We start from the raw sequence: 26272 nt of genomic DNA, 5'->3' as shown, positions 1-26272 counted from the left end.
CCCATAAAAGGAAAAAAACTCCTACTGTTTTTCTATTTAGCCTCTAGCAGGCTTATTGCAAGTATTTTAGAGAAAGGTTACCTTCCTCTGTATGAAGGTGAAGTAATTATATGTTCCTGGGTGTCTTCACGCTGCTACATGGCCGTGATGTTCTCTAATTTTGCCATAAAGCTGCTGCTTGTGCACCTTGGTTGGCTGTGAGGGCTCTGCTCCCTCTGTGTCGGCACTGAAACCTGTCAGCTGGAGCCTGGAAAAATGACCACCCCTCACGCAGATGGAGATAGTGCCATGACTTATGGCTTTTTTCCCCTCTTAAGAAGAAAAAGAAAATGTTTTTCCTGCGGAAATTGGGATTTAAGTGAGCTCTGCACTTCATCAGGGGTGGATTAGTCAGCTGTTCTATGGGCCTGATATTAAAAAGAGTGGTTGCTTTGCTACACAGGAAACCGCAATGTCAATTGGAAAAGAAAGAAATATAAGACATAGGTAGGGAGATAAATTATAGCTGAGATGAAGATGTACTCACATAAACCCACAGTCAGACGATCTCATTAGCTGCACCATCTTCACACCAGAAAGACATGATCATCCGTCTACTTCTCCCTAATGCCTGGCAGATGTTTGCATGCGGCACAAACAACGCAGCCCTCGCTGAGAGAAGGGGAAGTGTCTGACTCGGCAGCCCTTGCTGCAGATTGTGGCTCAGGTTGGCTGCAAATTTGACCCTTAAATCTTTTCCACCTGTGTACCTTAATCACTGGAAACATGCCTACGTATCTGAACAGCACTGGGTGCTTTGATATACCACCCAGGGCAGGATGACTCTACAGCATGTGCACAGATATACATATATATATGTATGTATAGCAAACACACATATATGTTTGTTCATATACTTGCTCAGGGAAGAGTATGGCCTCTCTGCTCTCCCCACGTTGCTCAACAGTGGTCTGGGTTCAGGAGATGATACCGTGCTCTGACACAAAAGCTCATCCACCATCAGCAGGGTCAGGCACATACCTCCCCCTCTGCTCTGCACATTAGAAGGCAAACTGGTAATGAGAGCTGCTGTGCCTCAGTAAATTAACTAATTACTCTGTGTTGTCACTGCCAGTTTTGCTTTTGCTCCCCCTGAAGTCAGCACCTCTCAGGATCTGGCTGAAATTTCAGGGTGGCTGCAAGGGCGTTTCAAGAAGACATGTTCCTGGACAAAAACAAAGTCTTAAAATATTCCAGTACACAGTTAGGCTTCTCTCACTCTCCTTTTTAAATAATGCACGTGATATGCTGTGAATTCTTTCTGAGCTTACTAAATGGGTGTCAGTGGGGAACAGATACATTTTTTTCCTCATTGCAGATGAAGTCATCTGAATTCACCAAATCAAAAAAAAAAACCCCAAAACCAAAAACCAAGTCTCCTGCTCAGTTCCAGTGGTGCTGCAGAAGGACAGGGCTATAGATTTTCCCAGGAGTGTGGAATAATTCACCAAGCCTGCTCGTTATTCATATAGACAGTGCATTAATAATATGGGACCCTGAGATCTCTTCTTATCTAGGCCGAAGCACAGCTAGAGGGATGAGAAGCTGACTCCTTGGATCTCAAAAAGCATTTTTTCCCCCCTTTCTTCAAGAAATAAGAATTGATTGAAAGTGTTTTTGCAGAGTGGGGGGGGAAAAAAAAAAAAAAAAGGCTTTCTGGTGATACCACCTAAAGTACACATTAGATAAATAGAAAACTATTGGCTTTGTGACTGCAAACCGTTTCCACTTGATGTAAGTGCTGATAGATACAGGATTATATCTAACAAAGCATTTACTAAGGACCTGACCCAAAGTCAATAGGAATCTTTCATTTGACTGTACAGGGCTCAAATCCTGCACTCAGTCCAGGGAAAGCTGGGAAGTTTCTGTATTTCCCATGCCCGTGTTTTACCTGGTGAGAGCTGGGGTGGCTCGGGTGCTATGGAGGATGCATGGGCTGAGCACCAGCTCAGGGACCCACGAGGGGACATGAGACACTTCTGTAGTCCAGGAACGCAGTGCTCTCAAATTATGAATGCTCACTCTACATCTTAGCCATAATTTAAAAAACAAAACAAATTATCTCATGTCAACAGCACCGCTGCACTTACTGTCTGCCCGAGGAGAGACGTACCATGTATGACCTTTTCATTGCCAGGTCCTGGCTAAGGAGGGAAAGGAGGGCAAATGCCAGCAAAGGGAACATGTGCTGATGAACGCTGTCTTCTCTCTGCTCTCACTAGTGCACATGGGAAAATAAGGATGTGCAGTACCAACCATTCAAGAGCATGAATGAAGAGTTGTGAGGCGCTGGCCCAGGGAGGCATGAAAGGTCACAGTGATCGCAATGGTCATTAAGACTTGCGTTTAGTTTGTTAACGCTGTCCTGACAAAGTCTGATGTAAACTCACAGGGCCACATGCTGGCTAGTGATGGATAATCCTCAAAATAACAGAAATCTGAAGTATGTACACGCATGCTAATATTTAATATATTAAGGAATGATCTGAAACGTTGCGATCCAAAGCAAGATCTCTGGGAGAAAGGGAAACTGTATTAATTTCATTTTATTGTTCTGTATCAGTGAGTGATTTCCCTTTCCCCTGAGGCATGACTGGTATAAAATAGGACCACAGCAGACCATGCAGAGTTAAAACACTAGTCCTGCTGACTGAGAGCTAATGCTTCAAATCCTGTGTTGCAGACAACATGGAATAAGATCATCTCAGATCTCTGCAGAGACCTTTCTTACAGAATAATTTAGAGGGAAAGATACTGCAGAGCATTTTAGTAGCACCTTCCTTTTTGCTCCTTGCTTTTGACCAGTGTTAAAACCACCTAATTTCCTAAAAGCACTGGTAACATGCACAACCTGCCTGAAAGTCCCTTTGGACAGATTTCAAAAGCCAGTGTAGGTGCTTTTCTGTTATTCCATGCTCTATGGTCCAACAAATTTCACAAATAATTGTACAAGAAATACTGAAGTTGCCTCTGAAAGAGCTTAAAAAAAGACTGGAAGAAGATTGAAGAAAAGGGAAGAGAAAAATTCAAGTGTTAAAAAAATGTGTGTCTGAAATTGTCATTGACTGTAACACAGTAAACTTCAGTATAGATTAACAAATTATATATTATTCAAAGGTCTCGAAGAACACATGGACATAACCACCTACAGAATGGTTCAATACCACTGTAAACGATGATACAAAGCACTTCATTCACAGTATAAAAGTGAAGTATTAAAATTATAAATATCTTGCATTCGTATTACATTTTTATAGCAATCATATGACGTATTAGAACTGAGAGGATATTATCATTAGCTTTTTGGCTAACATTTACTCAGTAACCCCATGGGCCCACTTGGCCTCTGTTCCCACCTCCTGCACACTGTCTATTTGTGATAAGTCCTCTTTACTGATACCCTGAAAGGAACATAAGCAGCCACTGCAAAGTGCAGTGGAAAGCAGAAGTGTATCCTTCCAGGGAATGGGAAACTTCCAAGTCGAAGAATTTTTACATGATTTCAACTAGAGTTTAGAAAAGGTGGAGACTTCCATGTCCAGTCAAACATTCATGTTGTTTATACTGAGTACTAAAATTAACTGCTTAAAAAGATCCAAAACAAGAAGCCAAAACAAAATAAAAACAAAAGTGGTCACAAGGCTGTTTTGCTAATGGAAGCAACCAAAGAAAACTGCACATCGTGTGAAGACAAGTCACAAAGAACCAGAAAAAAAAGACATAAGCGTATTAATCAATTCACTCCTGTCACTTGCTCATTGTTGCTCTCCGGCTCACGCAGACAACTTCACTCACGTTACAGAAGAAAATCTTAGTCTATTCAGAAAGGTGATATCAATTTTGCATGAAGACTAGGTCACTAAAGAATGAGAGGTGGACATTACATTCCTGACCCAAATATGACAGTGTTGGTATAACTGTTACATTTGATACTGTCACAACAAAGTTATTTTGAAGATATGAAACCCCGTCTGATGCCAAGATAAGCAGAACGACCAAACCTGGAGCAGTCCACAGCCAGTTATTTGAAGAAAGTGTCTTGGGTTGTAAAAAAGCAAAAGTAAAATGGCTTTTCAGGGGGCAGTGTAAATGCAAATTCCTCAATAGTATTTAAATACTTTGAGAATATGGTGAGTACAGCTAGAAAAAAGTTCGAACAGTAATTTTAAAGGTATTTAAAAGCCACGTTTTTTTTTGTCAGAGTTTTACTATGCTCAGTTTATTCCATACTGAGAAGGAAGATGGGGCAGGAAAAGGAAGCTCTGATGAAGTAATGAACAAGATTAAGAATACATCCATGTTATGCACAAACAATAGAAGAACCCTTGGTCCCGTTTAATGTAAAAGTTGTACTAGGAATGGTGAAAAATAAGAAATACATGAGGGTTTTTAAAAATTTTTTGGTTTAGTGGGTTCTTTTAGTTTTATGTAGAGTAACAGAAAATTAACTTAAGAAAAATCAACTAAAATTATGGAGCTACCAACTGATCTTTATTCAGAGATGAACATTTCAAGAGGGTGGTGGCTCGATACCTGAAAGGACAATCGTCATGTTCCAGAGGCATTGCTATAAACAAGCAGAGGACATTACTGGGAACATCTCTGTTAGACAACCATAGGTCCAAAAGAAGAAATTGGTTAACAAAGGAATAAAACCTCAAGCCACAGGAGAAACTGTACTAGCCATGTGGCAGCTCGCGAGGGGAGAAATCCCAGCTCTTTGTGCTGACACCTGGGCGCCCTCATAGGCCCACAGAGCCTATTGCATGCAGAGGAAAAGTCATGGGCTTTTGAAACAAGGAAGTCAGGCTGTTTGTAAGCATAATGGAGAGGGAAGGTGTGAATTCAGAAGCATGGCTAAGAAACCTCTGCAAAAATAGCCTGCACATCACAAAAAAAGTGCCTGTAGTAAGAGGAAAATGAGAGAGAGAGCGGGTCCATCAAAGCACGAAGCTAGAGGGGTCTGCATGTTAGTGTGAGATGAAAACTTTCTGGCCCTAGGCGTCTCTGAACTGTGTGGACAGGGCAGTACATCAAGAGTTGCTCTGGTACCTTCAGATATCCAACACACACCGTGTCTAACAGCGTGGCTGCGGAGTAGAGTAGTGACACTCCAAGCTGCACAGGTCCCCTGTGCTCTGGAGACAGAGGACTGGGGGCTCCCTTGACATGCTCGACACTGCTTTCCCCAGAAAAAGGGACCCTCTCAAACTGCTGTAACACAAATGAAGTAAATCCATTTGGGACTTGCTCTGGAGAGGTATTTGGGCAAATGGAGAAAATAATAACAGCCACGAGAGAGAGCTGAACAGACTGATGCTCGTGGTATGTGCTACTGCCAAGTAGCACGCAAGATAAATTGGAGGGAGCACTCAAAACCATCCTTCAAAAAAATAAAGACCTTGAAGTAGTGAAGGGAATCATTAAAGTAAATGTGCAACAGAAGAGGCAAAGAAACTGGAATCTCTGTTTCATGACAAGATTTGGCTTTTGTTTTGCTCTCACTGTTGCTACTGCATAATTCATTGGTGATTGAGGGAGGTTTTAAGATAGTGTCTACTGCATGAGTGGCAAGAGATAATTTTAAAACTTCTGAGGTTGCCACAGTCTGGCCTCACTATACATTTTTAAGATGAGGCCCCAAAGATAAAGTTTGGTGGACTTGGCAGGAAGTGATGCTGAGGAATACATGCAAACTTCCCGCCCTTTATAGTACAAATAACACATACTCAGCCTAAATTTCAGCTCATTCAGGAGGAGGACTACATGCCTGAGTCTTATGTACTGTGATGCTGTGCTACCCATCGTAAGATCTCACAAGAAGAGAAGGACCATTTATCACCTCTGATACTTATTAAAAAGGTTAAGCTGGCTCCCATATATAATTGTATTCTCTCTTAAACAAAGATAAAGCCAGCTCTCCACACAGTCCCTCCCATGCAGCCCAGTTGTGTCCCAGAGCAATGGCTGGTAGGAGTGGAAGGCAATGCAATCTCTCCTCTGTCACATGAACTCAAACTGTCAAAGCATCAGCCTTGATGAGGTGTTTTCTGATGAAATTGGAATGAGAAACACCAAAAGCTTGATTCTGATCCCATTAAGTCACAGTTTGGTGCAATGGTATTAACAGGACAAACAAGTTCAGCTTGTTTTATACAACTACAAAATAGCCATCAGGTGGAGATGGCTTGAGGCGATAATCAACCGCAGATGGGAGTCAAATTGATAACACGGGATCTCCCAGTCCTTGTCATCTCTCAAAGATGTTCAGGTGTGAGTATACTGCTGTACCTGAACACCCATGGGTTTTTAATTAATGGACCCAAGCAAGCTTTCTTAGTGACAGATCATGGCTTTAAATCATATACCGTGTAAAACCCAGTGCGAGATGGAATGGTCTTAGTCCGTTCAATAGTGTAGGTAAAGAAGATCAAAAGTTGCAGATGACCTTCTGAAATCTTCTCATGTACAACAGAAACAGTAAATCCCCAATCTCTGTGTGAATTAAATTACTGACGTCAATGGGACTCCCATGGGAAGTTTTGGGAGTTTGACTTAGCAAGAACAGAACCACTAAATAGGTCAAAGTTCTGACTTAAAACAGGTCAGTATGTCAAAAGTCACAAAGCAAAGTCTGGGATAAAACAAAGGCCAAAGAAAACGCCCCTTCTATTAATTTTTACGAGCAGCATATTGGGCTTTTGAACCTTTCACCAGCCATCTACAAAAGAAGCTATGGGCTGACTACAACAACTAAACTTGAAAGGGGAAGACATTCCTTTGTAGTTCATGGTTCATGGCTTTGAAGTCACTGTGAGTCTTACCAGTGACTTCAATGGGACTAGCTTTGTGCTTTTATATTAGCCATTGTTTTATCCTTACTCCTTTCAACATTCCAGACAATAACATTTCTTTGTATTGTAATCCTGACAGAGCAATTACGTTCCAGTCCACACCTGCACCCGACTTTTTTTTTCTTAACAGAGCATTCTTTGAGCTCCTCTTCTCTGAACAGAACTATGAGATCTGAATTAATGGTGTTTCTCTGCTCTATCTGGTGCCTCTGTTTTTCGTGACCTGCTGAAGAACATGAAATTCTTCAAGGCTTGTACAGCTGATCTTTGGTTAAGACCAGCTGTATGTTTCACCTATGGTTTTATGAGTGTGCTTAACACAAAAAGATTTTTATCAAGGTAATTAAACAATAACAGAATGACAAGATGTGAATTAAAGCACCATCATTCACAGGTGCATTCATAGCGTGTTTTTAGTCGCAAGTTCAAAGCTGAGTCGTGTTCCAGTGTAACAAGCTATGAAATACTCCCTCATAATGTAAAAATTTGCAAGTGTTTTGAAATAATAAAACATTTTCTTTTTACCTTTAATATATCAATTGGATACATACACACCACAAACACTTGCTGAGAAGATATGAGGTTTTCATCCCTCCAAGGCACCCCACAATCTCTTATCTTTTTGATGTTGAATGTACGAGCCTCAGACCTTTGTCTACACAATCCTCCAGTCCACAACACTCACCAATACACCTGTCTAACTTTGTGCTACAACTGGACCAGCCTCTGCTTCCTTGTTAGTGCCTCTGCAGCATGTGATTGAGGAAAGGTACCCAGAAGAAACCATTTTTCCCAGTGTTTGCTCATACAGCTCCCCCCTCTCATTCACTTGGGGAGAAGCTGAATGCCAAATGACAGACCCAAAGAGGAAACATTGGGTGCTTCCAAAACCTGCAGCTATGCTGCCAGCCCTGGACATCCAGCCATGGGAAGGATGAGGAGAGCCCAAGGCAGATCCCACCTTGACTCTAGTCAAAATGCCCCCGGGCTCTTCGAAGCACCTTTGGGTGGTGGGGTGGTATAAACAATAGCACCAGATGTTTACCATAAATAATAGCAAGATTTTTTTCTGAGTTACTCTGTTTCACAAAGCTGCTGCACAGAGGGATTTCTGCAACACCGAGCGGCTTGTTTGGGAAAGGTAAGTAATGGGATTAGTAGCACTTACTCCCCATCTTCTTATGAGATTTATATTTTCCACTTCCAAGCCACGACGCTCTCCCCAGCTGCTGCATGGTTTCACCTTGCAGTGGTGGCAGGGGAGCCCCAGAGAGGAATACACCCTGATATGAAACCCAGAGACAAATAACACGGTGTTTTTCCCTCAGCAAAAAAATCCCCATGACAAGAAACAGAACCAGTGATTTCAAAAGACAGAGCTTTTTATTCCTAGCTTTCTGTAATGTTGGTTACAAGATGAGACTACAGGATTCATTTATTTACCTTTTTTGACACTGACTTTTCAAATGGCTAATTAAATCAAAATGAATGGTTGTTATCCTTTGAAATATTTATGAATCAAAACTAACGTGGCACCAGGGGGGACCTTGTGAAGTGATGCAGGGGATAATTTTGTCCAGTTATTTATTAAGGGCTTTATCCTGCCACAGAATCTTTTATACTTGTCTAAGTGCCTGTACTGAATTCTGTACTCTCATTTTCTGAGTCAGTCTTAACATGACCCATGTGCACAGAACCGTGCACTAAAGTAGCAGGAGGCAAGGTGGTGTAAATGTATGCTTATAGATTTTCCTGTTTTGTTAAACAGAAAACACAACAAAGTTCCTATGCATAATCTATAGACTTAAAGGTATTTACTGGATGGTACACAAACAGAGACATATATACAGGAGGAGCTACTTGCCATCAACACAGGAAGGTCTGTTTCTTGTAGTTCCAGCCACTTTCCCAGGTAGACAGGAGCATTTTACTGTTTGTGATCTTTCCTCAATTCGATTCTTATTACAGCATCTGTGTGCTGCTATAACTTCACACGTTCCTCCTTCTGGCAAAAAAAGAAAAAAGAAAAAAAGAAAAAAAGAAAAAGAGAATATTGACACTCTGATTAGGAAGAGCAGCAGTGGCTAATCAAAGCACCCAGGCGTGCTCCTCTGTGTCTCTGCACAGCTTCTATAAAGGTGGGATTACAATGTTATTCCTCCCATTATGGGTGCTCCTGTCTCAGCCAGGTGCTGCTATACTTCAGTTTTCATAGGAAATGGAGATAAATATTCCTCTAGAGTAGATATACCTTGCCTGTCTTAGAAGCTTCTCTGACATCAGCAGAATTTTTGGCCTAAAAATGACTCTGTCAAGGTCTGGACCTTAAGAATTGTAGGTAACATACTACAGCAGATGTGTAACAACTGTTGTCTGATTTTATGCTTGTGATATTGGAGGCCTCTTCTCCCAAATATTCTCTCATACAAGGACGGGGCTAAGGGAGTTAATCTAGAAATAAGAAATAAGCTTTTTCACCAAATATTTGATTCTATGCCAGTACTCAGCCCTTAGCAGATGACGATCAGCCTCTGCAAATTACAGGATGGTCCAACAGCACTTCCCTTTGCTACCCCACTCACTAAACTGGCAATTTTAAGGCAAAAAATATTCCCATTGTGTGCAAAATCACCATGCTTGATTTGTGTTCTCCTTAATTCTTCTTTATGGACATTCGCAATAGTTTGATTAGGTGGAGAACACAAAGGAGTGATAGACAGATAGATGGTGGCTTAAGGTTTATGAATACTTGGTGTTTGTGGCATATGCTATGCAGAGAAATGAAGTGTCAAGTGTTTTATTCCCATTGCCTTAGTAGTGCAGTGCAAGGAGATGAGACACCACAGTGGGCTAATGCACTACCCAAGTAATTTCTTGATTTCTCAGTTCAGACTGTATTTAGCTCATAATCACCAAGTATTTAATAGTGCCAGTCTGTTCCCCACAGATACTTGGCTATTTTATGAAATTGCGGCATAAATTTGGCAGGATTTGTTTAAACTTAGCACAAAACATCGTGCATAGCCTGCTAAAGAGCAGGATGTATAAGAAAGTTTGCCAGGTTTACTCAAACAGCTTTAATACTTTATGCCACTATGAAATGCTAACTGTACATTGTTTTTACTATAGCATAAAAAGTATTATTACTCTCTTTGGCTTTCACTCTTTCTGAAACAACTTTGAGAGCTTTTGAACACTACAGTAACCCTGCAGCCAGGTAGGAGAATAAGCAGTGTGGAGATGTTGATCCTCATCTGGCTGTGAACGTGGGTTTTGGGAAGAAGTCTGGGAGCCCAGTGGCATCTCCCTGCTCAGGAGCGAGTCCTGGTTCCTGGTGTTTCTACAAATGCGACATTTCTGTAGTGAAGTGCTGAGGTATGTGGGCAGGGAGGAATCTCCCTTGACTATAAATTGTTAAGGTCATGTGGTGATGTGTCATTAAGGTGTACCCACAGTAGAGCAGTACAACAATGACCAACGAACAGGGATTCCACAAAGTGTGGAAATGTTTTATAATATTAAATTTTCAAACCGCTGACCTTCAAGGGTGAGGCAGTGGATGAAAGCCTCTGAATGTCCATTAGAGTAAATGAGCTTAGGTTGTGTGGTCATGGGGTTAAGCACTGATGAGTGTGCAAGCATGAGACAACACTTAACTCTACAGCAAATATTTAACGCACCCGGAGAGAAATGCTGCTTCATGTATTAGTTATTAGGTGCATTTGGCCTGCTGACACAAGCTTTTTGAAAGCCAGTAGGTGCCACAGAAGAGAGATCCCAACAATTCAAAAAGCCATCATTTGACAAATGGTCTTTTAAGTGTCTCTTAGGAGTAAGAGGAATTGTGACAATCAACTTAGCCCCAAATGCTTGTATTTTTATATGAATTAATTCTTCAGATAAACTCCTTGTTCCCCCATCCAAATCATATTAAAAGCAATGAAAAGATTCTTATTGGTTTAATTCATCTTTTGGTCATGCCCTAAGAGAAGAAAGATTTGTGATTTTATTGATTGCAACCTCAACAATAAAGATAATCTATGCAGTAATAAGCATTTCTAATTTTAGACTACATAAGCTGTGTGGTAAATATCTGTGAATAAGCTAAATGCTTCATTTTCTCTATTAATTTGCTGTATGAGTACTAATAACTACATGAGCTAGTCTTGCTTATTTGGTTATCAATTCAAAATAATGGGTTGTGGTGGATGAGCTTTATAACACCTTTAATTGTTATGTGGAAGCTCAAGTTGCTGCAGCAATAAAGAATTAAACTCAGAGTGTATAGTTGTTTAGGAGTTGCAAAATGAAACTATAAAAGCAATGAAAAACCACTTTTTTTAACCACCAGACAGTTAAGTACATTAATAGGAACTTTCATCTGCATGGAGTATAACTGTAATGCAAATAATAATAATAATAACAACAACAATAACAAAAAACCCCTTCCCCGTGCTGACAGAGAAGAAAAGATCCATCTCACACGGAGAAAGAACTGCATGTTACACACCTGGTTTTCCTGGAAAATTTGCTCTGGTGTATCAGATTTTTCCATTAAAACATGTTTAGCCTATGACTGATGACTGGCTAGCATTGCATGCGATGTGTTTTGCCGGTATGTATTTTACCAACCATGCACATACATGTCAGACTTTTTCAATCCATGTACAAAATGGGGATAGAGGTACCCAGACAAATATAAATGGAAGCAGTGAGACTCGGAAAAAACCTCATTGAAAAAGCACACTTTTGATTACATTATTCACAGAAATATATATATCACAAATATAATGGGGGTGGGGGGAATATAACTTAAATCTCTATCTCAGCTGTACAAATGAGGAAACAAGTTAGAGCAGGGAGAGGAAGAGGCATCAGTCTTCAATCTCCACTGAAAAAAATTTAACATGTTCAGATGTATATGTGAAGTACTTTTTAATTTTGTGATTTTTATTTTCAACTAACTTTTTTTTTTTTTTTTTTTTTTGGGGGGGGGATGGGGAGGCAAGAGAGGAAGAATGCAAAGAAATGCTGTACCCATAGCTGAGGACTTCTGCTCCTGAACCAGTGATTTTTTTCTCAGTGGTTCTTCTAGATTATCGGAAGACCTGGTGAGATATTACAGTGCTGGGAGTCCTGAAAAAATGTGAATTATTGACCTGATAGGCTGTGAGTGCAGCAAAAGTTTAAATCCTTGTCACAAAGAACAGAAATGTCTTTTTTTTTGGAAGTTTATGGTCTATTGAGCTAAGGTAGCTTCTGGCTTTGTTTCCACAATAACTGCCTCATCCAACTCACTCAAGTCAAGAGGGGATTTGCCATTGATCTTAAAAGGAGAGGAAAGAGCCCTAAAATCCTCTAAGTAAGTGTCTTCTGAATGTTTTGTTGACAGTTACGTTTCAGGAAGTGGCTGCTTTATCCACCTAGCAAGAAAAATAGCTTACATTTTTTTAAATGCCCTCCTGCCCCAAGAAAATCAGAAAAAGATTAGAAATGGAATAGGAATTTGCACATCAGGAATAGCTTTGCTCTTTCTTCAAGAATCTTCAGAGATGAATGAAAATGTCCTAACATGGCTTATATCCACTTCACACCAAACATGAGCAGTTCTTGATAGGATGAACAGCTGATCCTTTCTGATCACTCAGTTCACAGGTTGCCCTCCAATTTGCATGAAAGAAATGTGATGCCTACCAAAGCAGGAGGGACAGAACTGGCTGCTGGGAAGGATTCCGGGCTGTTGAAGATGACAACTATCTGTGGCATTACAGCACTGCTCCTATTTCCTAGCCTTCCTGAAGTCTGTTCCGCATAGACTCACAATATCAAACTGTAAAAATTATAGATCATTCTTACTATAAACCAAGGACAACTATTTGTTACCCCTGCAAATGGTTTAATTCTATTTGGAGGACACTAAACTCCTGAAATCATGCTAATTTTTGTCTCTGTTATAAAGCCACCTTGAGTTTACACACCGCAGAGTGAAATATTTTATCTTAAGTATGAGCCTACTGTGGGTGGCTGTGATTTAAAATATCTAATCACCTATAGGGTCTGACTGCATGCCTAGCAGAAGCCAGAAAGCCATCTTCCAGTCATCTCTGTTTTTTATATCTCTAGCTGAGAGGTAATAATAAAAGAATATTTTGTACTTCAAAATTATAACTCACCTCTGTATTCTAGCCAAGCCGGAACTTATCAGTAAACAAACATAAAAAAAGGCAAACAGTAGTACTGATTTGTGTTATACATCGTGGAAGTCATTAACTATGACTCAGGTAACAAAACTTGTACGTTCTCTCTTTGACAGTGATGACAATTTAATAGTATTTGACTCTGCTGAGTTACATGGAGCATCCTGCAGCAATGAGAGAGGTTGTTTATCAAAATGATAAACATGTTTTCATTTCCTCCTTGGCTGCATGTATGTGATCAGAAGTCTAAGGCCATCAAGAATTCACTTATTCTGGCCACCAGGCAGACATTAAGCTATTCAGGACCATCTGTGCTTGAAATGAGTTCCACTTAATGGACCTTCCTAGGGCAGGTCAGTCATAATGAATGCATGTGTGCATGAATGCATGAGCAAAGCACCGCTTCGGTGAGACTTCTTGGGTTGTTTGGCAGAGGCACAGACGGTTGATAGATAAGATATGTCTTTCTTTTTGGGGTCATACGCCCAGTGATTTTAGAATTGAGATCCTCTGTTACATTTGCTTCTATCTCATCGTCAATGCACCACACAACCTAGTCCAGATGAGGGTTGTTGTAAAAACTTGTTCGTGTATCTCGCAAAATTACAGTGATGCCCAAAAAACTTCATAGGCTTTGCTGGTCACATTCTGTCCTCTGTTACACCATAAGCAATCCACCATGGGAACACGAGCAAAGGAAATCAGATGGACCAATTTTATCAACATTTCCAGACAGTTCATTAAGACTACTACTGGTTTTAATAGCTCTATTTATTTATACAGCTTCAGCTAGACAGTCTATGCTCCAGTGTTATCATCTACTTGGGGTCGTACACCCATATGTTATTCTGATAAATGCTTAAGTCTATGCAGATGTTTCTATACCTAGGAGATCAGAGAAAAACTTTAAACAGAATTAGAGTTCTTTAGACTTCAAGAAAATGTTTAGAAACATGACAGTAAAAATTCTTCAGAAACTTGAAGACTTTCTGAAAAAGCGCTTACACAAACTAATGGGTAAAAAAAATTCGCACTCTTGCCACTTCATGTCTTTATACAAACATCCTAGAGAAAGAAAAGGCAACCCTGTGACAGCCGATTTTACATTTGCTAAAAAGAATTCAGATTTGGGGGCTGCAGTTTGAAGAGTTTGCAGTTTGAATAAGCGTTGGAAACTTCCCAGGTGTAATTAATACATTCATAAGCTTTAATCAAAATGTTTATGCCAGCTAATGTGCCAGAACTACAGACTACACTGCACCCGGGGGAAAACACTATACTTTATTTTACTTTATGAAATAATAAGCCACTACTACGTTACCTACAAAATAGCATTCTTGCTTCTGATGGGAATATGTAACAGATGGAAAAACAAAGTTCTATGCTAGTCCACAAGCCAGAAGAAATAAGACTTCTCGTAGCCACGGTGTAATTACGCTCCAATTTTTGTTTTACATATAATCCACTAACACTCTACCTGTTCCAGAAGGAAAAAGATCAAGCTTACAGGATGCATTTCTGAACACAGAGAGTGACAACGGCTGAAGAGCCATCAGACAGGACTTAGGGCTTTTATTCATTTTTATAAGGTCGAGGCTAACTGCGCTCCAGCTGCCAGAGTGCCATCAGTTCCGGTGAAGACAGAAAACAGCTGAATTTGTCCCATGAACTTTAAGTCACGCAAAGCTACCATCAAAGAATGGACCCAAGTATAAAAAGTGAGCATTAACCCATACTGAATTCTTTCCCATTATGATAACTGATACAAATGGATTAACGGGTACTCATTATATATGGAGTTACAGTAATCATGGGAATTTGCAACGCACCTCACATGCTCTGAAACCCTCTCAGTTATATACTGGATTTTTTTTGCCCAGTGGATCAGATTAGACTGCAGTGGTCTGTTTCCTAAATTTATGTTTACATTTTCATTAATATTCAGTATTTTCATTGTTCATTATGTGGGATACATATTATTTGCAGTTTGGGAAGCCTCCATGCAACAGCAGCAACATAAGCAATTCCCACTGTGAGTTATTAAGTTTTAGGCTGGGATATTATTTTCTCAGATGTTGTTGCTATGAAAGGGTTCTGGAAACGCAGGGCACCTCCTCTAAAGAGAACGCTATTTGTTTACAAAAGACAAGTCGCTCCATGAGGAGTGTGGCTAGTGAAATTTAGTTTCCCATGGATTTGCACCTTGTGGTTCATTTCAAACTCCTCGTGACCTTCTTCTGATGAGCAGGTCATTTAAAAGAGTACTCCTGGAGGTCACAGCTCAGCTGAGAGCCCACGGGGCTCTTTCTTGGTGGTGATGTAATATTCCTGTTTGGTTCAGGCCCCGATTTCTGTATCACTGATACAACAACTCTATTTTGAGGCCAGTAATGTTATTGTCTTGGTTTTGACCCATTTTACACATGGCCAGAGTCTGGAGAAGATGGAAGTTAATTTCATACTTAGTTTTCATAGATTCTGGAGACAGAATTCATAAGCTAAGAGGGGCAATGTGCATTCAGCACAGGCTTCTCTGGTTATTTATGGTGCTATAAGCTAATTTTCTAAGAGCAGTTTTGACAGAAAAGGCAATTTTCATGAAACCAAAGTTTTATACAAAAATCCATAATATCTAGAAGAAAATAATATCTTTAAAATATTTTGTTCAGCAGAATGTTAATATTTCATTTGAATGCTAACTCTTGTTTTTTTTTTTTTTTTTCATTTGTATTTTATTTCCTGTTCAGTATAACAGGGGAAGCAGGGATATGCAAAGCTCTAATTAGCACATGGATTTGTAGTCTTTTACAATTTTCTACTAATGCTCTCTGCCATCAGCCGCAGGAGGCTTTTTATCAGACAGATTTACAGGTTCTTATACTTACACCCAGAATAGACTCTGATCCTCAAGAACTGGTTTATTCACAGAAATGAAAAATAAGTATTTTTTGTAAAGGAGAAATGCTATGGAGTCTACTCTTGAATTCACAAAGAAAACCCAGAGCACACCAGCGTATGAGATGTGGGTGGATCTAGGGCAGGCTTATGGATTTCCATATCAAACCAATATACACACTAGAGAATAGGTCTTTCTACTAAAGAGCCTTGCAAATTGATCTCCTGAGAAATTTGCACAGGACCTTATTCTTATGCATATTAAAAAAAAAAAAAAAATCTCTTAAAGATGAATCAAAGGAAAAAATGGTATCCAGAAAAACAAGGCAGTCTTCTAGCAGCTAGTGCCTCTGGCACATTGCATCTCAAATGGCAGTGCAATAACCAGTCAGCTGGAGTATTCGAGAGGACAACAGGGCAAGAGCGGCTGGAGAGGAATGCTGATGAGGAGTTCCCTTCTAGCTGCTACTGACGCGGAGGTACGGGTAGTTTTAATTACGATTTTGCACGCACGTGTACAGTATACACATAAGCAAAAATGCCAGAGTTTGTGAGAAGACTCCACCTATTGTGTGCGTGTGCTGTCCCTGCCAGACAGTGGAGAGAAAGCAATGAGGCAAAGCTGCCTGCTGAGGACATACACCCCCCCTGTATGTCGGATTGCTTTTATGTCATGGAGAATATTGAAGGTGAATTGCAATAGGTACTAATAGCGTTTTTGCATTGATGAACTACAAAGAGCAGGTATGTAATCCATGAGGCAGTCAAGAATCCAATGTTCTCTTAGTGGGGATCTTCAGTCGTTTAATGAGATTTTTTCACTTCAAAGGGAGCTCAACTTACAGCAACTTTAAGAAATGGAGGTCAGAAATATGAAGTTTTTGTGGGATTTACAGCTCTGGAATGCCATTAACAGATGTGTATGAAGAGGCAGAACTTTGAAAATTCAGAAAGAGAAGAAGGTTACTTTTGAGAAATAGCTTAAGTTCCATATCAAAAAGTAACAGACATTATGACTCTAAATTTCAATGAATTTCAGTGAGATATGACACTCCTAAAGGTCTATATCACTTGTAAATGGGATTTCTTGGTCTAAATGATGTAGGCCTAGTAAGGCTGAGCATAAAATCTGGAAGTATCTTCAAAAAAATCTTGCCCTTACTTGTGTGGTTTGGAAAATTTAATATTTGATATGTGAGAGAGTATAAAAAAAAAAGTTTGGGGAGAATAGATGTAATATGCCTGCATTCAAGCAGTGCTCCTCCTATAACTTCAACTGTAGGAAGCAATATAAAACTAGAGATTAAAAAGACCTACTATGCTATTCTGATCGTTGCTTTGCAGCTGCACAATTCTTCCCCAGAGCAAATTTTCTAGGTAACAAAACTGTGGAGAAATTATCATCTCTGCTGAACAGAGACAAACATTACCAATACTGGCATCTCCAGCTCCTTGCCAAAACACAGTGAAAACCCAAAGTGGAATTAGGCCTGAAAATGTCATAACAACAAAATTTGCGTGAACCACAGAATATTGTTCCTCTAAGTGTTGCCAGCAAAGGGCATCCAAACACTGGATGTTAAGTTAAATGAGTTTTAGAAAAGAGAAACAATGAACGAAAGATGGGGTAACTCTCTCTTCAGATGGAATAGGCTGATAAGAAATGTGTGATTTAGGTACGGCTACCAATGAGAAATGAATATAGAAGTGCGCATGAGAAGTCATTGCTGAGAAAGAATTTAGAAATTATGTCAACCACATGAACACTCTTTGGTCCTGCCAGAGTCTTGCTCTTGCCCAACAGGCTTTCCTTTTGATGTTTCCAGATCTCTAAAACTGCCTAATCCTTTTATTATGTGCCTTTATTTTCAGCCTACTCTCCAAACTGGGAAACTATATTACTTTTCCCATCAACCTCAAAATTGCTTATTAAACTCATAACATATCCTTTATTGTTTCATATGATACATGAAAATCTCACACTTTCAGGATTTCTGTTAAATATTCATAAATGCATCTACTGATTACAAAGAAGATCAACAATAACCAACTCTAAAATCCAGGCTTTCAGTCGAGACAAGATGATGCAGGGATCTTAAACTCTTGTGGAAAAGCAGAACAATGCTTTTCTATACAGTTTGTCTTTTGATATGATTGCTGCAGATAAATTCATCCCCAGATAATGTTATCCACTAAGGTGATTAGGCTATGGGGAGCCTATGATGTGTTTACTGAGCAAGTAACATAGTTTATGGTAATGCTCTTGTCATGCTTTATAAATGTGTGAGGTGGTTTTTATGAAGTAGTTAGATAAGGGGTGGTGAAAGTAACAGGATCCATAAAGAATGTACAGTGATGAAGAGTTAGGATTGCAGAGATACTACAGACAGGCTGATGCAGAGAATCATAATCAGTGCAGAAGCTGCATTAATCTTTGAAAGAATGACAATAAAGAAAATAACAAGGAGGAATGGGACTAAGAACTTGGTTAATGTATAAAACTGAGATGTTAGGGTGGGACCGAAGTGCAGATGTTTTGAGTGGGATCTCTTAGAGCCGGATTGTCTTGCTGTAGCGGCAATAACATTTTCATCAATGGGGTTGACCACGTGTTACAAAATCCATGAAAAGGAAAACAAAGGACCATAAGTTACAGCATATGTAATGAAAATGTCACTGTACAGGTGCTGCATGCCATGAACAGCAGCAGTAAATTCTATCCTCTGCTGCAGCTAAGCAACGTCAAGCAATCATTTCTTAGTCATTTTTCAGTGGACAAGTGCACCCATTATCCCATCCCATATATTCCTCGAGTCATTCACATCATGACCACCAGCAGCTGGTCCTACATTTATTTGAGTAGAAAACAATACCTTTGCCAGGAACTGACTGTACAATGGTACAGAAGGACAGAAGATGAAACTGAAGAACAGCAACAATCAGTTGTTTTTGCATGGAAAGTGTTTTACACTGCATACATTATCCATAGCAGAAGAACCTGGTAGTCTCCAACCTAAGCAATTTATAGCACGCTCATTACTGAACCTTATTTAACTTCAAGCACAGTCAAACACTTCAGTAAATGTTACAGACTGGATATGTGAACAGCAATATTTTAATTTTCAGACTACTATACCGTGGTTATAAATTAACAAGTTTAAAAAAATTCTCTCTCGAAATAATCCATTTCATCCAGACCTAAGCATGATTAAGCTGTTTTACTACTGGCCAGGAACATGCTCCATCTGAGGAAGAGGGAGGGAAGCAGAGGATGATGTGGGACTCAGACCTTACTGTTCTCAAAATTTAACTCTCAATTGTGGCCACTTCTACGTGAAGTCTTAGTGGAAGGGTGGTTGCCTCCTCCTCACCAAAATTTTAAGGAAGACAGTAGCAGTATTTTATTTCATGATAACTTTTGTTCCTCTAATTTTCTTCTTGTTTTGTTTTGGTGACATTCATCTCAAATCTAGTCCAACTGATTTTTCTCTATTATTCTCTATTTCCCCAAACCTCTTTTCCCCTTCATTTTCCCCACAGTCACTATCCTGAGATGCCTTTTTTTTTGTATGAGTCTCCATCTTTTGATGTCTCTCTCCTCCCTGTTTCTGTTGATGAGCAATATTTTATTTCCTGTCACCTTGATTTGGTCTGTCTTTCCGCTCCAGCTCTCAGCATACAATTCTAACCCTGATTTATTCTGGTTCCCCTCTTTCTTTTTACTTTTTTTTTTTTTTTTTTTTTTTTTTTTTTTTTTTTTTTTTTTTTTTTTGGTAACTGCATTGAATGTTTCTCTCTTTGACAATTTCTTTCTCTTCTCTCTTGAAACTCCTGGTGAACAACACAATGCAGTACTACCTCCTAATAATTGATCATCTGGCTCCTGTTCAGATTTGTGCTGCTTCTTTGAATACATGTGCAATTCAGTTCACTCTGTTCCCTTATAATATGAATAAAAAGGGCTGCATACTTGAGCAGAAATACATGAAGTCTAGTGAGCAAATAATTTCCTACTTTGAAAGCAATGTGTGATACATTACAGCATTGGCTTGAAGTTCATATTAATTTATTTTTTATTAGTTAAACAGTAGCAGTGTGCAGGGAGCTCTGCAGTTAGCAGAACTGAAGAGGCCAGGCAGAAAAATGATTTATTTTTCTCTTTCCTGTTTACCTTGGTAATGATCAGTATTCATCCAAATACTATCTCTGAGAATTTGGAACCAGCTTTTTTAATTAAAAATTGCTTTTTAAACAGATTTTTTTTTTTTTTTTTTACCCAAAACCTTTTTGGTGAAAAACATTCACACTTCATTGGCAAACATCAATGAATTTCAACTCAAGATAAAATCCCTGTGTCACGGGGGACATTACGGTTCATATAACTCAACTACTTTTAGCTAATGAATCCTGTTTCTTTCCTATGTAGTTCTACAGCCAAGAAACCTTACGCTGTACTCACATCCTCATCAAAAAGGGGAAAACACCTTGAAAGCTTAAGTCCAAACAGAAAGAAATAGGAAATTATTTGAACTATGTCTCTTATGATCACAAAGGAGCCATTTTACATTAAAAAAAAATTAAAATTCAACTTTTAGTTCAAAATAAACGAAGCAATATATTTCAAGGCAGTCATGCAAAAAGAAAAAAGATACAGGCACGTGTCCTTATGCATGTACTAAGGAAAAGTAGCCAGTCTGATGTGCTGCAGGTGCCATGTTAATTGAAGCTCTGAACGCTAATGGTTCTCCTTCCCTCGATTCTGCACAGACTTGTACTGATGCATGTCCAGCTTTGTCCCCTTTCAAGCTAGTTAGAAAAACACCATTTCATTCAACCCCAAATGTTTTGCTTCAGATCGGTCAGGTTTAACTGCCATGCCATGGGGTTCATGTGTATCCAGGGTGTGCAGCTCTAGGTGACCCCTACCAGAGAAACTACCCTAATGCTCTGAACCCTCAGTTCAGCTACCTGAATTTCTAACCCTGAAAGTTTTGGGTAATGTTGAATATAAACTGTTCTCTCATTACAAATAAAAAAGGGAGAAATGCCTGCAAGCTAAAAATACGGTATCTCTGCCAGCTCTTTTTAATAGAGTGTTAGAAATTAGAAGCAGAAGAGGTCATCTTGCCCAGTCCTTTCCCAGTATCAAAATGTTTCCCTCCACACACTTATGAGCATCTTGCTCAATTTATTCTCACATTATTTAAGCAATTGGGCTTCTGCTGGTGCAACAGGGGATCTTTTGAAGATACCATTCTAGCATTTAATGTGATCTAACATTGGGCTGAACAGCAAAAAAAGTGTTCTCTGTTTTCTTTTGCTCAGTTTTCCTCATTAACCCTAATTGTAATGCTACGACCAGCTGAACACAACTATTCCCTATTCTATATTTACAGATGTCAGATATGTTTTAGATGGTCATCACATCCCCCCATCATCATTATCACCACTTAGACAAGCTGTGCATTTGCTGCTTCTCTTCATCTTTCTTCATAAGTCTGCTTCCACCACCTTAATTATGTCTACAGCACTTTGCATCATTGACATCACTGGTATGGTTTTTAAATTCCACTATATAACAATAACATTATTATTAACAGTGATAAAACTTCTGTGCTCTTAAGTTGATGAGTATTATCTCCATTAGAGGGAGGAAATCTGTCCTATTTTCCCAGCTCAGCATTTCTCTAGTCTGCTCTTCAGTACCGTTAACTGAAACGCAGATAACCAAAACAAGTTAACCAAGTTTCAAGAATACTTGATCATCGGTGTATAGACTACCAGATACACAGGCATTTATCTGTTAGTGCTTAGGCACGTAGGCGCTATGGAGATAGACAAGGAATGAAAACCAAGGGATAGATTGATACGGAAACAGATGCTATGTAATAGAAAATCTAGCCAGCAGTCTGAGCGTGGAAGAGGAATGCCATTTCTAATTGAAACGGTGCGCTGTGCTTTCCAGCAGTGATCTCAACAAGGGAAGAGACTATTACCTCCTGCTTTTGAGAAAATGCCATCACTTCCCTATTTTTTTTCATCCTCACTATAGCAGCTAGCAATTTCCCAACATTAATACTTGAATACTTCTTTTCCCAGATATATTAGTTCACATTTTTCTAGTTCCACTCATTTTTTTCCTGGGCTTTCAGATTTTTTTGATCCTTTTTATTATGAGGCTTGGACTTCAGTGTCATCTGTCTCTTTTGCCAATTATTAGGCCTTGCATAAAGGACACAGCCAGCACAAAGAAGAACCAATAACCAAATTGTATTGGATACTGAAGGATCAGTACATGGGTGAGCGCTGGGGTACAAACAAGTCAGATTATACATAATCGACATCAATCCCACTGACCCCAACAACGACACAGCATGACCAACAATGGGTGGAATGAATGGTGACATGCAGTCTCCCACAGAAGGGAGACAACCAAGTCAACAAACCAAACACATCAGACCAAGGAAGCCACACACTGAATCTCCACACAGCCCACGTTTACAAAAGCCAGACCTGAGTAGAGCCCAGTCCCAGGGAGGCGGGAGGTCCTTCCCCAACAGGGAACTCTGCACAGGGCACCCACCTCACAGACAGACACTGCTCCTCCTGCAAGTGGTCCCAGCTGTTACCCCTCAGTGGACACCTGACCTGGGGTTACTCACTGCAGGCACCTGGGGCTACTCACTGCAGACACCTGGGGCTCATTTACCCCATGGCTCTGTCTGCCAGGCCGGCCCCACCCAGGGGGGAAGCCTAAAGGGAAACTCACCCCCCTTTGGGAAGGGCTGTGGGAATCACCCATGTGTCAACCTTAACTTGGGGTTGAAACCCCAGCATTTCACTGTCATAAGACATATTTCAGTATAACAGGTAAATAGGCAGAGGACCTGTTTCCTATGAGCCACAACCTGGACAGAGCAGTCCCCAAATGTTTATTTTAAAACTTGAAAGATGAAAGCGATTTTTTGCTTGGCAGAAAACTAAACTAGCACTTGCAATACCTCTATGGCCCAAAATGCAGCAAGGGGAACAGTTTTAAACCCAAGCCCAACCTGCTAGGATATCCAGCACTGCAAAGATGTGGGTTTCCCTCTTTTTCTAAAGGGAGTCTTCCCCTTACTGCTATCAAATTGCACACTAACAAAGAGGGAATTTAACCCTGCAGCCAGGGAAACTACCGACTTTCCATTGAAAAAAACAAAAATGTAATATCAGAAATACCTTTAAGGCAGGCTTGGTTGACAAACAGGTGTTCCCTCTGTAAGACAGTTTTCTTATTGATCTGTGCTAACATCTTGCAGAAGTGAACAATCTCATTGCCATGTCAAAGGCTAACCATCTGTGAACAAGTAATGCAGCCAGAAAATCCATGTTGCTACAATAATAGCTTTAGGACGTGGATCTTATTTCAATCACCACAAAAAGAAATCTACAGACAAGATGTAAAAAATTCTTTTTCTGATAAATTAGTGTATCTAGAAAAATGCTCTTACTTACACAGATTTCATCTAAATAAATTGCAATAATTTACACACTATCACATAGGCAAGTTACTGAAATGATTGGAAAGTTCATTTATTCCATTTTCCACTTTGATACTGCAATCACCTTCTCACAGTTGCATGCATCATAGCCCTTCTCCTATTTAGAAAGCATAATTCTCTCTGTGGGACAACCCACCTCTTCGATGTCTGAATATATATATGTTAATAATTTCAGAATCAGATACTTCTTTTCACACCAAAAACCAACATTCAGCCATACTGGAACCAGCATTTTAGCCATAAAGACCATTCTCAGGGATTGGTATGCAAGCACAGGATCATACTGAGAGGCAGATAGCGAATTAATGGTGCTGGAAATCTAAAGGCAGGACTCTCTCAGACCAGGAGACAGTCTTGGAAGAAATTTTCTAGCTCAGTGAGACAGTACTAGGTCCTAAATAATTGTCTTGTCAGAAGACACTGAGGCTGCTGGACACACATTTTGAGCGAGGGATTTAATAATATGATTGTTTCCTTAAAGACATGTAGCAGGACCTTCCTTATATCAAGGTCATAAGTTACTATTATTGTTGTTATTATTATTATTATTATCATCTGCCTTTGAGAAGTTACATTGTCCAATCTATATCTGCTACATGTACAGTTTTATCACTGAAAAATTTCAGGTTCTATCTACATCTGGAAGGCTTAAACTTTGTCTTCCTGCTTATTGGTAACGCTTAGGGAAGAGCCTCATGCAGTACCACCGGTGTGGCATGCAGGAATAGCTGTGGTTTCAATCCTCCCAGTGATGACCTGCAAGGAGCAAAAGTACTCATACTGTCTTCCACCTGGCAAGACTGATGAGAGCACTGGAGTGCAGAAGTTTCACTAGCACAGTTGAATACTAAGATGTTTGGCATAACCAGCAACTACTGAAGTGCAAATTTCTGTACCTTCCAGTTTACATCTAAGATAATGGTGTCAGTGCAGGAGGCATGGAGCAGAAAGCACATGGCTTGTACAATTTGATCTCTTGAGCTCCTGGTCCTGAGCTGCAGTAGAGACAGAGTCAGGAAAGGAATCCTTAATCCCAAGACTTTTCAGCTCAGTGGACAGCACAAGAGAAAGCTGGGCTGGGAAGAGGCACAATGGGACACATCTGTCCCAAATTTCCCATTCTCCTTTCCTGCTTTGTTTGTTCATGTTTTCATTGCAGCAATCAAAAGCCTATCATCCCCAGCCAATGTAGGCAAGCTATCTGTGAGGTCTATTCAATTTGTGCATAAATATTCCACTGCTCGCTCTTTCCAAGCAGATCAAATCTCCTGAGCATTTGTGGTCTTCTCCCCATTATCACTATTTTGTTGACTTGTTTCAGCTGAAAATTTGCCTGATCTTGGAGCATTGATTCCAATTCTTTTTAAACTAGGTTGGATAAAGAAAGTATTGTAGTGACTGACAATAGAAAAAACTACTGCAGAAGAGCTACAATGGAAAATAGAAAATACAGCACTCAGTAATTCAGCTAACTCATGGTTCTCTATTCTTGGGCTTTTTCAACCCAAAACCTCAAAAATAACCAATTGGCACTTCTTGATGTGTATTTGCATACTTGTTTACTTTTCAAAGTAATTAGCTTTTAAAGTATTACCAGGGAGCTGAACAAATGTACCGTATAGTTCCAAAAACAATACAAGAGAAACTGTTTGCATTTGAATGAATTTACTTTGCTGGTACCATGCATGTATCAGCCGAGTGAGCACTTAATGTTGAACATTAATTATACAAACAAAAGAAATGGCACAAAGCTGTTGTCTCTGTTAGTTTTCTTCCAAGATTAATCCTTGTTTATGTTAGAGGTTTTGTGTCCTAAATAAATTGCTAACTGTGGCTGCTTCAAAAGGGATGATATTTAAGATGATTGAAAATATGCACTGATCAATTCCCTAGACAAACACGCTCTTAGCTGTTGATGCCCACTCACTGACCCTCACTCAGTTAGAAATTGTTTTTATCATGCTGTGAATTTCATCAGATGGTCATCAGCATGATGGACTGATGATAGCTCTGCTCCCTTCTGGCCAGTTATTTAACATATGGGCTTTCCAGTCAACTGCTCTTGGTTTTATGGCTTTGTTTCTGATCCTCAAGAGGGAGTAAGCACTTGGACATCAGGACAAAGCAAAAAAGTTAAGTTTAAACCTGCACTGAAACTTCCTGAAGAAATGCAGGTTTAGTTAAAGTGAATGTTTAAGCTAAACTCCCTAGATAATTCTGGCTGTTGATTAAAAAAAAAAAAAAAGAAAAGAGAGAGAGAGAAAATGTAATTTTGGCAAAAGACGATGGCAATCATCTCTGCAAAAGATGCAAGATTGCAAAAGTCAATAGGAAGAGAAGAAATTAAATCTGTTTCAGCCAGATTCCCTTGAGTAAGAATGAAACAGCATCCTAAGAAAACTCCAGGCACTTCACAACTAGCAGACACCATCTCATCAAGATTATTTTCTGAGAAGTATCATTCATTGCTCTTTCTACCAGTCTCATAAGATAGCATGGTGCCATTCCTGGCTGCCACCCTGCCGATGTTTGAAAGTCCTCCATAGAATAGGCTTCACCAACTGGTTATCAAGCCATGACATACATCATAGCCTCACACTGCTTCACGATAGGTGGCTTTGGTGTGTGTGCAACAGGGAACACAAACTTTGAAGACCTTAATCAGATTGTAAAATGCATTGCCAGGTGATTTAGGAACATCCACAGTCACAAAAGAGTCAACCTCTCTACTCAGTTTCCC

At 39.7% G+C, this 26272-nt stretch overlaps 1 protein-coding gene across 2 annotated transcripts in view; it reads right to left on the bottom strand.

Moving 5' to 3' along the window:
* Positions 1–26272, bottom strand: part of FAM19A1 (family with sequence similarity 19 member A1, C-C motif chemokine like) — a 230280-nt gene that overhangs the window by 37405 nt on the left and 166603 nt on the right. The window contains exon 3 of one of the 2 annotated variants that reach the window (XM_026857806.1): positions 8761–8901. In XM_026857806.1, the coding sequence (XP_026713607.1) occupies positions 8761–8901 (141 nt within the window). The remainder of the gene's footprint in view (positions 1–8760; positions 8902–26272) is intronic. The other variant, XM_026857807.1, reaches the window with a different exon arrangement.

The sequence above is a fragment of the Athene cunicularia genome, assembly GCF_003259725.1.
Source record: "Athene cunicularia isolate RWA chromosome 12 unlocalized genomic scaffold, athCun1 chr12_part1, whole genome shotgun sequence".
Classification (NCBI taxonomy): Eukaryota; Metazoa; Chordata; class Aves; order Strigiformes; family Strigidae; genus Athene; species Athene cunicularia.
Note: the sequence above shows the minus strand (reverse complement) of the source record. Positions and strands in the feature narration are given on the sequence as shown.